This window comes from Lepisma saccharinum, chromosome 6, assembly GCF_977018435.1.
Source record: "Lepisma saccharinum chromosome 6, izLepSacc3.1, whole genome shotgun sequence".
Taxonomy (NCBI): domain Eukaryota; kingdom Metazoa; phylum Arthropoda; class Insecta; order Zygentoma; family Lepismatidae; genus Lepisma; species Lepisma saccharinum.
Window position 1 is genome coordinate 49,771,558 of NC_139234.1, and position 15,467 is coordinate 49,787,024.

At 38.8% G+C, this 15,467-nt stretch overlaps 1 protein-coding gene across 1 annotated transcript in view; it reads left to right on the forward strand.

Moving 5' to 3' along the window:
• LOC145988736 (cathepsin L-like peptidase) overlaps positions 1-15,257 on the forward strand; it is a 33,717-nt gene extending 18,460 nt beyond the window's left edge. Inside the window, exons 5-7 of the mRNA XM_083123856.1 lie at positions 1,012-1,203; positions 7,153-7,315; positions 14,737-15,257. Of these exons, the coding sequence (XP_082979982.1) occupies positions 1,012-1,203; positions 7,153-7,315; positions 14,737-14,945 (564 nt within the window). The 3' untranslated portion in view covers positions 14,946-15,257. The remainder of the gene's footprint in view (positions 1-1,011; positions 1,204-7,152; positions 7,316-14,736) is intronic.
• The last annotated feature ends 210 nt before the right edge of the window (positions 15,258-15,467 follow it).

Sequence of the window (15,467 nt, forward strand, 5' to 3'; positions counted from 1 at the left end):
TAGCCGCTGCGTAGCAAAGTATTTTAGGAACAACACTTGAAAAAATTTTGAAGGACCAACTAATGAAAAATTTCTTTGTAATCGAAGATCATAATACCTTTTAAGGTGTGGTAATATTATAATGGGATGGAGATACGAAACTCTCGGATCCGGATCCAGATCCGAAACTTTCGTACCCGGATCCGGATCCGGAATTTTCGGATCCGGATCCGTTTGGCCATCCCTACTTTACAGTAAGCAGCAATTTGTTGGTGCCTGCAGACCAGACTTGTGCTGCCACCTGCAACACGTTTTGTGTTTGGTACTGATATGAAATTTTGTAGTAGTTGCGTGCTTTGCATGTTTTGTCAAGTTGTATTTTAATATGAAAAATAATTCACCTGTAAGTTCTTGACAGTGGGTTAGGGTTGGTGCTCTTAGCATTTTGCATGTGGTAATGAATCCCATAAATAAGTTGAGCCAGTTTTGTTTTATGATGGTAATATTTATAGAGTTTGAATAGGTTAGGCTAATGGTACCTGAAGACTTTCTTTTCGTGCAATATAATTTTTAAGTAAAAGCATTAGCTGTTACAACTTTAATTTCACCCTATGGCCATGTGGTCTAAGGCTTTGTGCTCGAACTACAGGACATGCGCTGAATCGAGTCTCCTGAGGTGAAGTGTATGAACTTTTCTCCTGAGGTTTTGGTCAGTGTATGAGACCGGTGGCCACCCACCATTGTGAGGAAATTGGGGAGATACTAACTTCATTGTGATCTTGCTTTGAAATTAATTGATGTAACTGTGAATGAGTTTTTCTACCAAGTAACTAAATCAATCTCATATTACACATAAGATTAGGCCGTATGTGTAGGGGTGTACACATTCACCCATTTGAACACTGTAGCTACACACCTTGCAACCAATCCAGTCTATTTGCTAGGTTTTGCTAGTACCTTAAATTTATGTTTTTAGTCTAGGTCTGTTTGTTCGCTTCTCTTTTGTGCATATTTTACCTCTTTTCATTACAGACTGGATCTCTAGAAGGTCAACACTTTAGGAAGACACAGAAGTTAGTGTCTCTTAGTGAGCAGAATTTAATTGATTGTTCTATGAGTTTTGGTAACCATGGTTGCCATGGGGGCTCGATGAAGCATGCTTTCCAATACGTGAAAGCCAACAATGGAATTGACACAGAAGACACATACCCGTATGAAGGAGAGGTGAGTTCTTGTGTTAATGTTTGTAATGTTTTTAAATATTTTGTCTATGGTTGTGTATGGTATTTTATAATTATATCTGCATAAAAATGTAGGTTATGCTTAAACAAACTCTAAATTTCATTTTGGCAATGCTTCAACACATTTTCATTGGCCAAATGTTGATTTCAATGATTCAGTTGTTGTTTTTTCCTTATGTTAGTAATATAGGGAATTCCTTGTTACAAAAATACATAACTAATAAAAATCAGTAGTTATAAAGACTGCACATATATAAATTTGGGCCTCTCCGATGGTATTGTGGTAATATTATTGCTTTGTAATCAAAAGATCCTGGGTCCGACACCCAGTGGAAGAAAATGGTGGTACAGATCCCACCTCAAACTGTATGTTCAGTCCCTATTAGCCTATCTGGGCATAAAGTGGTCTTAAAACAAAAGATCAAACTATTACTGTTACTGTCTTGAATAGAAACCAGAAGCGAATTCCACCTGTGTGCCACAAAATCGTTGCTTCTGATGCTGCTGTCGGACGCACAATTAGCAGCGATGCTGGGGCTAGCAATGAGCAACTGGGACTTTATTAAAAAGAAATTAACCCAATTCGGTCACACGGGAACATGTAGCTATTGCGCTAATACTGAGTATATGTTGAGAAATGTTCTGAAATATGGAAATAATATATAAGAATAACAAAAATATGTAAAATCTGAGCCAAAAGCTAATATATGTACAAATATGAAAAATTAAAACTGAATTTTTCCAGCCTCAATGATAATACAAAATATAACTGATTTCAGCTTCAAACATAAAATATGTATTTACACACACATACACATTCCCTGGTGATTATGATTAATCTTTCTAATGGTGCTCAAGTACTCGAAGGAGGGTTTAACAACTTGATTCAAAATAATTAAAAATGCAACTTATCCAAGTTTACTCCCAATAGTTTTAAACATTTTGCTGGAATCTGCCCAATATGACTTGAAATAATAATGGAAAGGGTTAATATTCAACAATACACATGTCCATGACACTTTTAAACTGTTTTTCCTCAAAAGTAATGCTAATGCTGCATGGGTGTTATTTGTGAGTTTTCCTTCGTCAATTTCATTTTCGCAATTATTCAAAAGTGAAGTAAAACAATCCAAGTCAGTCAATCAGAATTTATGTTGTTGCTTTTCACAATGTGCTTGATGATACTGAAAAAAGGTAGTGTATTTCACTTAAAAGTTTTGAGCAGAGCTTTCTCTGTTACCGCAGATAACAGCAAAATGTGAAGAATTAAAAAAAAAATCAATAAAATAACAACATTGTTAAATACGTTAAGCAGCAGTGTTGCTGTCGAGTAGAAATTGCAGAGGAAATTTTATCTGTAGCCGACAGAAGTGCAGAGGGAGACCGGTTCCGCCTCCCTGAATAGGTAGAAGAGAAGAGGATGCCAATGCAGGAGTAGACTTTGGGGCAAAGTGTGCAACAGGGTTATTCATATGTAGAGTGCGGATCAATATGCACTAAAAAAAGTGGAAAATATGCATGCATCAATGCACTAAAAACAAGTAAAATATGCACTCAAATATGCAAATTATGCACTAAAGGAAAAATATAGGCACAAAAAAATTCCTCGAAATACATTTATTTTTTAAAGTACTACACACACACACAGTGACCATTGAAGGTAAAGACGAAGTAACAACAGCTTCCATGTCAAGTAAGGTTGCAAAATCTTGTATTAAATTGAATTTACTATTTCCAGTTGTTAAACACAATATAACGAAAATCGTTAAGTAGTTTTGAATTTATGTAAATTGCAGTGCACTACAACATATCTCTCTAAATTGGTTATAGTGATTTTTTTTCCGTTTATCAGTTAGTATATCCTTGTATGAAGAAAAGGTGCGCTCCACACTAAAAACTTGTCACTGGACAATATTTCAATGCAGCTATGTCCTCTGGCGTGAGATCTTGTAATAGTTCCTATAATCCACTGTTTCAGTAAAACAATCTTCGATGATTTTTCCTTCGGCATCTTCATACAATGCAAACTACACTAATTCAACGGAGTACAGACTGTTTACTAGCAAAAATCTCTGTTGCCTTATATAGACCGTGTTAAAAATGTAAACATAAACATTGGCGAGGTCTTGCCCGGTCCCCCCGGAACTTCCGGTTTAGGCCAGTCCCCGTTGTTGCCAGTGCAGATTCACCGGCATACGAAGTAAGAAATGGGCGCTTGTTTTCATCAGTTGTGCGACGATAGTCAAGAAAGGTATTTGTTAAGGTTCTACTATGAAGGAGTGTACGTCTAGAATCCGTCGGATGATCAACTGCAGAGCAGATTATTAAAATATGACGCGTCTTTGTGGCCGCCAGTTGTATAGCACTACATATGATACAAGTATCGCATGTACACGCACGACGAATCAAAACGTACGAAAGTTTAGATATATTCAATTATTTTGTAAATGGAAAAGTGAGGGAAAGATAAATCTATAAAACTAGTGATATTATTATATTATAAAGTATGCTTAAGTGAATCTTTGCCAACAAATCTGCAGAATTAATGAAATGACACATAACAAATGCTAGTAAATATATGTGCTTTCAACGTCGCCTATCGGCCTGGGGGATTTAGGGAAAACCTATGATATGGCATGCTACTTTCACTTGCACGAATTTATTTCAAACAATAATGGAGTTTTCAGACTGAAGGGACAAGCTATATCGAGATTTCGCACAGAAGCATTCGATCTAAAGCAAACCATTCACCAGTCACCCTTGCGCAAATAACAGGCCCGGGGCAACACAATGCACGGTATTGATAAAACAACTCATTCCGAGGGACAAGCGACACCTGCAATTTGTCGTGTGTCTCTAATTCGGAAGGCGTTGTCTATTTTTGAATGTTGGTTTCAAAGAGACACGTATCGCTGCAGTCTGAAAGCTTCCTTTCGAACCAAATCACCAAGAGAAAACGCACATGTCGCTTGGACTGGACTGTTGTTTTCTCAGTACCATGCATCGTGTCGCCTCGGTCTGTTGTACTCGTATGCAAGATGAATTGTTTCCTTTAGAGTAAAGGGGCTGTTGCTTGTCGCTTCGATGTGTAATCTCCGTGCCACTTAAAATTGAATCCTCAGTGATCAATGAAATTTCTCGAACCGAAGCGACACGACAAGCTGCACGTGTCGCTCAGATTTCCAATGGCGTGTATTGTGCCGCCTGAGACTTGATTTCCCATGAGCGGTAAATGCTTATTTATAGACTAAATGGGCCTGTGTCGTTTGTCACTTCGGTACGAAACACTGCTGTCGCGTGTCGCTTCGGTTTGAAACCTCACTAAGAGTCGTGCTTTTCACCACAACACAATACGCAGATATACGATCAACATGTTTGTAACAAAATGCAAGTCGTACCAATCCTTTCTTCGTTCTGCTTGTATCAGTAGGTTTCGTCTCTCTACGTCCTTCGGAAACTTTCGAAGTGATACTTGTCTCAATAAAGTTGTTCACGATCGAACTGTACAACCAAATGCTAAACAGCTGACACCCTATTTCCTTGTATTTCCTATTTCCTTTCATATTAACGCCCATAGCACCGTAAGCGTAACCGGATGTTCGAGGGGGACCAGACGAGTGCGCATGCTCCGCAGTAGCTCCGCCTTTAACACCGTCTATAGGCCAAGGAAGAAGGCTGGGGGAGGGAATGTACGTGTTCTCTGTGTCATTTCCAGGTATGCGCGAGGGAGGGGGGACCGTCTGCCCTGCAGCGCATAAACAGGGGTTTTCGAACACCTGTGCTTGAAAATTTTACTCTCAGAAACAGACGAAACATTAACCAAGTAAACAAATATATTTAAAAAAAAAAACTATCATTTAATGATTTCTTCACGTAATATGCATTTATATGCGCTTACGCAGTAAATATGCACGAACACCTTAAATAGGCATTTATATGCACTTTAAAACCCCCCTACTTCAATTCGGAATGCTCTGAAACAACTTTAGAACCCGGTTGCATATTAATTAGAGGACCGGAATAAAATATGCAAATATGCAAAATCCGCACTCTATTCATATGCCTGTTCAGGTGCCCAGTTGCCGGCCAGGCAGAAAAGAACTAAATCCCACCTAAAAATGGGGATACTGTTTGTCTGAAGCAACTAGAGCTGGACTGCAAAGCCCAGGCTGGATTTAACTACACGTAAGACCAGTTAGGTAATAGAAGAAAAGATAGTTCATTGGAGCTTTTCGAGATTTGGACAAACCTTACTCCAAATGACAAATTAAGTCCCGATATGCGCAGATCGTTGCGGAGCACTTCCTATTACGTCATCCTCCCCACCACTCTTCTACGTACTGGTCTGGCCTTCAGAGTACGAGTGGTGCCAACTCAGCAAAATTAAGCTAAAACAAATATGACAAACTATTTTTACTGTGTGGATTGACGGTGCCGGCTCATATCAGTTTATCAGTGGTTCATTTGATTTAATCTGGTCTTTGAAAATGCGTGCGGTGCGCGGATCGTAAACTGTAGTATTACGCACGCGCGTTAACGTTTATAACGAAGAGAAACTACTGGGCGAATGACTTCATTTTCTGAATGCGACATCGAACAGTGGCCTGTTTTTTTTAAAAGCCGAGTGGGGTAGGGGTTCTTTTGTTTATCGTATAACAATCACTACGAGAAGGCAATCTGATAACACGCTTGCCTGTGTTCTTTTTTAAAGCACTGAAATGTTCTTGCTCTTTATTCTTGGCTGCATATTTTTGAAATGCAAAAAACCAAATCATGCCGGGTCCAACGAAATCCACAATCTGCTCTGGAAAGCCCCTTAGAGGACAGGCCAGAGAAATTGTTTACAATGTTGCAACATATTTGCGAAATCAGAAGAAGTATCTAAATGGATGGTTTCTCAAGTTTTAAAATAATTGGATTGTATTGATTTGTTGTTTTAAGTCCACTTTATGTACAGTAAGGCTAATCGGGACTGGACGTACAGTTCAAAGTGGGATCCGAACCACTATGTGCCTCCACCGGGAATCGAACCCGGGATCCCTTGATTACAAGGCGACGACGCTACCACTGCGCCATCGGGGAGTTCTAGTTTTAAAAGAAGGAAAAGAGTAGTTGGCGAAAGGTGAGCTGAAGTTCTGTACATCGACAGGTAGAAAGCAGCCCAGGAAAAAGCGAATACAAATTTCGTTGAAAATCCTCAGACCATTCCGATCCCTCCAGGTTGCAACACTGCGAACCAACGTCCCTGCGAAGAATGGAGTGGGGAAATGTGGTGTGAGCTGCGCAACAGCTATTTGCAGCGTCTTGTTTTTAAACTTGTCAAGTTAGTTCGTACAGTAGGACTTCCTTCCCTGTCGCTGAAGAAGCGGAATTCTGTCGTCTGCTCACCAGCAAACGTCAAACTGACCCGAGAAATGTGTGGTTTTTCTCCTTCCCACCACATTGAAAAGAAACAGAGATGAAGAATTGACAAGGCTCGACAACTATTTATTGGATTTTCGCGGTAACTGTCTCAAGAGTGGAATATCTTTCTAGGAGTGTTTGTAGCTAAATCACTGAGCGGAAAAAAAAGAGAGAGAGAGAAAGAACGAAATGACCAAAAATCTGGATCAAAGGCTTTTTTAGGGGGAGATGATAACGTCTAGCAGGTAAAATTGTCGTACTGATGGCCGGTAACACGTTTGAAAAAGTCACGCCATGCCACTGGTTTTGAGGATTATGATATATCAGTAATATAAATGTTATTGTGTATTAAAGTGCACTGTAATACCGTGTGCAATAAATAACATTTGTACAGTACAAGAAATGTAAGCTCCGCACACAATAAAATTACTTTTTATTTGTGTATGTAGTGTTTATATATGTAAGTAAAGATCATAGCTCATATTTGTTCATTACAAAGTACATAAATCTATTTTTCTTTGTATTTTAGACTGATGAGTGCAGATACGATTCTTCTGATAAGGGGGCATCTGATGTTGGCTATATGGACATTGAAAGTGGCGATGAGGAAAAGTTGAAATCTGCAGTTGCTACCGTCGGACCAATTTCAGTAGCCATTGATGCTCAAGAATCTTTTCATTTTTATTCTCAGGGTAAGTTGAAGTTCGAGTGTTTTGTTATGTGAGTTACAGTATAGTTACTGTAGCTTCTTTAGTTAGAAGCAGTGACATTACAACTAAGCAACAAGAGTTTTCTCAGGTCAGGATGTTATCAGATAGAACTTTTTAAACCTTTTAAATGTCACTGTATCCAGTGACGTATAAAATCACAGTTCGATATTTATCATTTTGTTTATATAATCATATTATGACTTGTGTAAAGTGTGAAGTTTGGTTTATGTAATCTGAATATTTCCAATGCATATATGGTAAAATTGATATTCGAGCAAGACATCGGGAGTTGGGGGACAGGTTTTTTGAATCACAGCACGAACCGTCAACACGGCAAAGTACATGACACTTTTGCAACCGAAGCGGCTCGTCACGGAGGAAAGATGGACTTATTTTCGTCAGGACCAACAGAGAATTCACCGCGGGAGGCAAGCTGCTTTTCATCAGAACTGCACGCAGACCACAGATTCCCAGATAAGCGCCAGGCAGGCGAGAACTTAATTCCCCGCACCAACCCAAAGACACGCCCTTTGACCGCGTTTCGAGACAATAGGGCCGATGTTGTTGCACCTCGCCTAAAAACCGAAGCCAAGCCATATTAACGTCTTTTCAACTGACATTTTTGAATCATATAAATCTGCAGTTTGCCACACAGTTTGTCAGGATTTTTGTAGAGAGAGCATCTCATCTCTACGCTAGACTCCCGTGCACTTATTGTTTTGTTTTCGCGGACTTTGTATTATCTGCGGACCGTCAGCAAGTGACCGCATCTGAAGTGATCAGTGTGTGCTTTGTCCTGTGAAGCCATTCGCGGTGATTTGTTTTTATGAAACAAGAACTATCATAACCATGGGCGGCTAACACGATAGAGAAATGGGGCCGTTGCCCTTCCCCGAAACCCGCAACGACGCTGCGCCACCACCATCCGGCGAAGCCAGCCGACGCCAACACCACCGACGCACAATGCCGCGAAGTCAACCAACGCCCAACGCCAAGAAGGATGATTCCAGATCGACGCCCGACAGAAGCCCGATACCCGATAGAGAGAGAGAGAGAGAGAGAGAGAGAGAGAGAGAGAGAGAGAGAGAGAGATGATTCCAGTACGACGCTTGATAGATGCCCGATACACAAGAAAGATTCCGGACCGACCCGTGAGAACGTACAGCCGATGCTTGTGAGAAGAAGGGATACGGACGTCCTGTGAAAGTGAAAGCGCTCGATATCGTCGCAATCACCCTTCGTCGCAGTCGACCTCAAAGGAACATTTTCGCCGCAAAGGAACCTTGCGCAAATCCCCGCATCCAGGAAAGATGAACGATCCCACGATGTAGCAAAGTCTGGGTAGAGTATTCTTCAGCTGGTTCATGTCCATGTACGCATGTATTGTTTGTATAAACGCCGTACCATAAAAGCCGAAGTCTCATTGATTTTCAAAGTGACTCAGGAACTCCGAACCTAACTTCCGTGTCTATATGTTTGAATAATGTTACATAAAAGGTCATTTCATGTTCATATGTAATAATTAGATTGGCTGCATTTAGAGTTAGAAGCTCCTTTCTATTACGTTAATTTTCCGTGTAACTTGTCAAAGTGTGCTCCATTTTTGTGTAACTAACCGCGCAGTCGCGTCTATTAGCTTGTCAAAGGTCGACTGATTTGTCTTTTAATTTGTTGAAAGCGTATGTTATATTGCAAGGTCGTGCGAGTGTAGTATTCTTTATTGCATAGTGTTTTTGTTGTAATTTTTGCTCGCACCGATGATTAATTTGTGTATTCCGGCAGCTGGAGCCGATTAAGTTTTGCATCACTATGTAATGGTGTAATTGTTCTCAATGGACGAGAGAGGCTTGTGTGTATTACTCCCGTCCAAGAAACTTGGTAAATGTCGTGCTTACGACTTTGATGCGTATGTTCATTCGAACGAAAGGTTTAACAACACCGACCTAATGGACATTTCCACTCAATTTTTTTACAACAATTTTAAAAACTACACCCTGGAAAAAATGACCCCTGCAAGTTCTCGCGTTTCTCTGCGTCCAGTTTAAGGCAGAAACGAGACTTCCAAAGTTGCGAGCCTAGCGTTGCGCCGAAAACACGCCACCGCCATGTTAATACGTCACGCCTTAGAGAGAGCTTGTTTGTCGTCTGCTTCGAGCGTCCAGTTTACTGCGGGTAGCCCGCGGTGAGCGAACATGTGCAGCAGTTTTACAAATCTGTACAGATTTAAATAATGGAAGAAGGAGCGATAGGGGAAAGGAAAGCTATGATTTGTAATGATCATTCTTCCATGAAATATCCATGCTGCTCACGTGCGAGATAAATGAAAGGGTTCTGCTGCGTGTGTGTTCTCAGGTCATGCGGAAAATATTGCTTGTAAAATTGGTTGCTCACCAAACTTTCAAAAATATATATATATTAAACTTATATTTATCGAAATTTACCGTAACCTATGTAGTGCAAGATAAGAATTTTCAGATTCTTCACTTTATTTATAAAGCCTATTTTACTTTATTTTCCATAAAGCAATTTCAGTTTGTGTTTCATTTCTGTTGCGCAAGTTATGATCAAATAATTTTGGGCAATTAACAGAAAATACACTGAGAAGATTACATCAGTTGCACAGTACATATTAATACTTAGTTTATGTATAATTATTACAAGGAAATAATGTGTATAACCAAGGGCGTATTTAAGGGGGGGTTTCAACGGGTCCACCCCCCTTTGGTTCAGTAAAATTGCCAGAGTTACCTGTTCATCCGCTTGTTCATAAAAATTTCTTCGGACTTATTTTATTCTCTTAAATTAGAGACGGGATACGGATGGGAAGGAAATTACGTAATTCCACACACCAGATGGGACTGCAGACCAAATGTATGCAATTTCCTGAAACTGCATTGAGACTGTCAAATCAGTAATTTCCCCCCTCGAGTCATCTTAAAGATATTTGGTTTTTAAAAACGCAGTGACACAAGATGAACAGAAAAGTATCAATACTAGCGTTAGTTCGTGATTACATACACACAACTTTGTCGGGTCCAGTACCCCCTGCTCCCCAACAAGTTTCCGGCCAGCAGTGTCCTGGATTTTCACTTACGAAATAAAGCAATCCTAATCATACCAAAAGTTGATCCATCCCCACCCTCCACGTGAACTTTATATACGCCCATGTGTATAACAATATCCCATACTGAAATGGTACGATATATTTTGAATTTTGTACTGCGAAAAAAACCGCCTCATCTCGTTACCCCGAACGCATTAATTGGTTGGTTCACAACTTCACCACTAAGGATCCTATCGAGACGAGACATGGCAGCCTTGCTCTCGTTCTCGTTGAGAGTTGTAAATATCTGTCTCGTGTTTATTTGTAAATGTCTCATTGCCAGTCTCGTCTCGATTTATAAACATCAGTCTCGGTTTGGGAGGGCAATTCTCGTTCTCGAATCAAGTCTCGAAAAATATAGAATTAACTACGTATGCAAAGGAACACACAGTGCGAGAAAACTAGATGAATGAAATACATCTTCTTCCAGACATTACATATTTTTTAGATTAACATAATTTGAAAAATCATATTTGAAGAATCATATTTGGCCTAACCACACCAGGGTTACAGAAATAGGACTTCGGATCCTATTTCAGTCGTTCAAAAATGTTTTTCTCTCGTTTCAGGGATGGTTCAAATATATTTCTTTCTTTCTATTTTTATTTCTTTACTACAGAAAGGACGTTGAAGAGGTGATGAACTGATGATGATTCGAATTGAGAATGTCCAGTAAAAACGTAGTCGAAAGAAGGTGAAGTTGAAAAAAAGCCGTTAAGAGCTAAAAAAGGACCAATAAGCCAAAAAAACGCCGAAAAAGGCAAGAAATGGCAAATAAAACCCACCTTTTTCTGGCCTACAATGACCCAAAATGAACATATATTATGTTGGTCATATTTTCCTCAACTTCCGAGCCCTACTTATCATTATAAATACAAAAAAGGAAACCTTTCTTAATATATTTTTTTCGACTCCTCGTTTTAACGGTACGACCCCTCGAAAACTGAATATTATCCTGCTTATATATGCAAACCAAACCGAAGATTCAGAATTACCAGAAATGAACTGGCGTTGTAATTATTATACACAAAAGTCATGATTTATCTGAGGAAGTCGCATGTTCCAGGTTTGACTCTCGACCTGGGCATGACTGTTCCCTTGTGAGTGACATTTCATTGAACTGGAGTGTTACATGGGAGGATGTCTGCGAGAGACTTTGGGGACACCTAAGGTGATGCTTCTATTGTTAATGTTAGTGTTGCTCACGAGACGAGACATTTTCAGTCTCGTCTCATAAAAGGAGATAAGACAAGACTAGTGAATGTTTTCGAAATGAGATGGGACAGAAGAAAAGTTTCGTGTTGTATCCTGGAAGGTTGGGTGATACTTAGATTGTGCTTGTTGGTGGTGGTGGTGGTAGCGTGTGTGTGTGTGTGTGGGGGGGGGGTGTCCTCCTGCACTCCGACTTCGAATACTGCTTGTAGTCATTCATCTTCATTGTAGCGATTTGCCAAAAGTGGGAAGAAATGTGATGTTAGAGAAGATACATACTAAATTAACCATGCGTTCTCATCGTTGCGGTTAAACAAAGTAACGGAAAAGCGACGTGAAAGTAGGCTAAATACAAAAATTTGCAATATATATATTATCTGAAAAAAACTGTCATTTACTGAAGGGAATTTAAAAACTCCCCGTACCTTTTTATACCGTATCACCTCTTATATTGCAGAAATTGGTGTGTATACCAGAGTGTTCTAAACATATTATCTTAAAATTTGCGAAGAAAGTATTATGACGAAAATAATTGTAATTCCAGAAAAGGCATTCCTATAACATCAAGTTCTTGCAGTCAGAACCAACCTATGTATTCGCAATGAACAAGCCTGTTCACGTGTTCAGCCATTGACTGTTACACTTTTTGCTTTGTCACCCTACTGGGAAAACCCTCTACCAAGTGGCTGAATTATAGTAAATTCTGCTATACTGCTAGGGCATAATTCATCTCCAAGAAATGGAGCACAGATTTTTGCATTGGAAGTTACAAGATACTTGTTTTACACATTAACAAGTGACGTTGCTGTCGCTTCCGCGGTTCGTGCTAAGTTGACGGGACGAGCAGAAGCCCTGCATGCACGCATTTCAAAGTGATGACGTCAGAGGACCTCGTGTCTGTGGAGAGGACGTTTTCAAATTCGTGACGTAGGAGGTGAATTTCAGCGGTGTTTGAAGGCGTGTTTCACGAGAACCAAAACGAATATCGCCGAGATATTTTGCACATCTCATGTTTGTGTCATTATCCGTAAAATGAATGGATTTAAAACGTTTTTCATGTCAAAGTGGAAATGTCCATTGTTTCAGATAATTGCTTTCCAAGGGCTGGCGCATATTTTATTTAAATGAGCACAGGAGCGAGCAGACTAATGACCTAAATTTACGTAAATGTTTAAACAAAAAGGAAATGGTACGTTGATTAGATGATTTATATGTATATTCCCATGTGACATATCCCAGAAGTGAGAATGAGTGAGCGAATGTGAGAGTGAATCAGGGGGACCTGTAAGATATTTGTTATTCCAATATTTTCTTTGATACAACATATTTATATTTTACCGTTCGTCCGAGTTATCATTTGATGTTTTCAGGTATCAGATATAATGCTATTTGTGTTTTGTTATTGTTCGAGGCGACACAACTAGGGTAAAGCCAAAAGTGTAATATTTCAAGGTATTTTATCTCCGCCTCGCACTAGTACAACAATAATGACCCTCTCAGTACCGAACTAAAAATCTGGATCGTTTGTAATCACACGACCGGCATCCCCTACCGATTGTGACGTCTGGCGCCGTGCCGGGGAATGAAAGATATGTCACCCGGGGACTGGGAATGTGATTTATTACATAAACATGTGTAAATACCTGGAGATATGGCAATGCAGGAAATTTTCCGAGTGTAATGTACTCCCTGATAATAAGTGAAACTAGTTACATTACAGTTCCAGTCAGTGTTCAAGATTGGCAGTTGCAAGTTACAAAATGCAACTAGAATTTTTAGTTTTATACCTATGTAGAAATTTCAAGTTTGTTATGTTTGGCGAGTATACTTTGAACTTGTGCCAACTTGATGGTGGCTGTCTTCGACGAAAAGAATTGTTCCTCTGTGGTCATAACTGTAAACCAGATTAAAGTGAAAAATATTCAAAGATTTGTTTTTAACTTTTATTAATGGAGCTATAGTTTGGCGACTATGTTTACAACTTTGGCAATTAAGTTTGATGGCCAGATTTGGAGCCAAGTAGCATAATCATGAAGGTGTAGCTTCAGACAGCCATTCCAATATACATTATTTTTAAATATGAAAACATTGAATTTTCTAGCTTTTTTAATATAAATGTTCAGGTGTCCCTGATGGCATAGTGCTAGTTATCAAGAAGTACTGTGTTTGATTCGTAGTAGAGGCACATTGCTCAGTGCTTTGGATCCCACTTTGGACCGTAGCTCCAGTCCAGATTAGCCTATCTGAGCATGGAGTTGACTAAAAAGAAACTTTTGGATACAAATGTTAAAATTTGTGTTTGTGTAATAGTATTTATAACTATCCTCAGATTTTACTCTGATATATGTACGTAAGACATTTGAAACTATTACATCAAAGCCCCGGTGGAGGCACAAGTGGTTCGGATCCCACTTTAAAAACTGTAGGTCCAGTCCCGATTAGCCTTACTGTGCATAAAGTGGACTTAAAACACCAAATCAATCAATCAGATTACATCAAAGCAATTTCTTAAGGCTCTCCCTTACTTCAGGACAATACAGTGTACTGTAATGAATTAAATATGGGTAATATGCTGACTTTTATTAAACTTTCAAACAGAAAGGTTTTGGAATCCATTTAAATATTGTAATTTTACAGAATCTAAAGTGATAATTTTGTCATTTTTATGCATCGAAAACATGACCTAGCATTAGAGACTTAAAATTTATTGTGATTGGACCAATTTGAAATTTTTGGCATACTGTTAAAGTACCATTACAAAAATTTACTGGTAACTGATATTCTACTGTTCCGATATAAAATTGCAAATGTTCTCTGAATGCTTACTCTGTAATGTTTGTAACTAGGTGACTGCAATTGGTTTTTCCATCGCAAATGAAACTTCATATTTAGACTTTATAAAACCAGTACAAGGTATATTTTCTTCATAGAAACAAAGTGGCAAACAAAATTACAAGCTGCTTATAGATACATCAGGTTTGTAATGTTATCAATAGACCAATGCACCGATATGCCATATCAGTGCCTAAAATTTATTTTTATTTAGCTAGCTTCTGATTCAAATTATTATTATTATTATTATTTGCAGGAGTATACTACGAACCCCAGTGTCACAGCACAAGATTCAACCATGCTGTACTTGTCGTCGGTTATGGCACTGACGATAATGGTCAAGATTATTGGCTCGTTAAAAACTCATGGGGCACCACCTGGGGAGACGAGGGATATATAATGATGGCCCGTAATCGTGACAATAATTGTGGCATTGCAACTCATGCAAGCTATCCATTAGTTTAATCAATGCATTTGAATGCATATGTGAGTGTGTGTGACTGTTGAGGAAATACAACAGCTGTATTTTGAGTTTCATTTTGGACACATTGACTTTTTGTGTGGAGTCTATAGCCTTGCACACACTGCATTCATATTGAGTTGTGCACCATGTAATAAAAGATGAATATATAATATTTTTGTTCCTTAAATTGTCTGTATTAATCATACCTACGTTATTATAATTATGATTGTGTCATAGTGTATATAATCATGTGACAGTAATTCTTTGATTATGTTTTACATGTTAAAAATTAAATTAAAGATTTTCATTTTTTGAATTTTTATGTTGAGACGTTCCACTTCAAGTAAAAGACTTTTGTTTTTTCAGAAAACCTGGTTTTCTTTGTTTATATGATAATAGATTTGTGTTACTTTCAAGACTAAAACATGTTTATTCTGTCATTAATTATATTTCCTTGGTCTTCATTTCTTTCATCATTGTGCATGTGTTTATGTATGTTCTGATAGAGCACAGTGTTATAACAC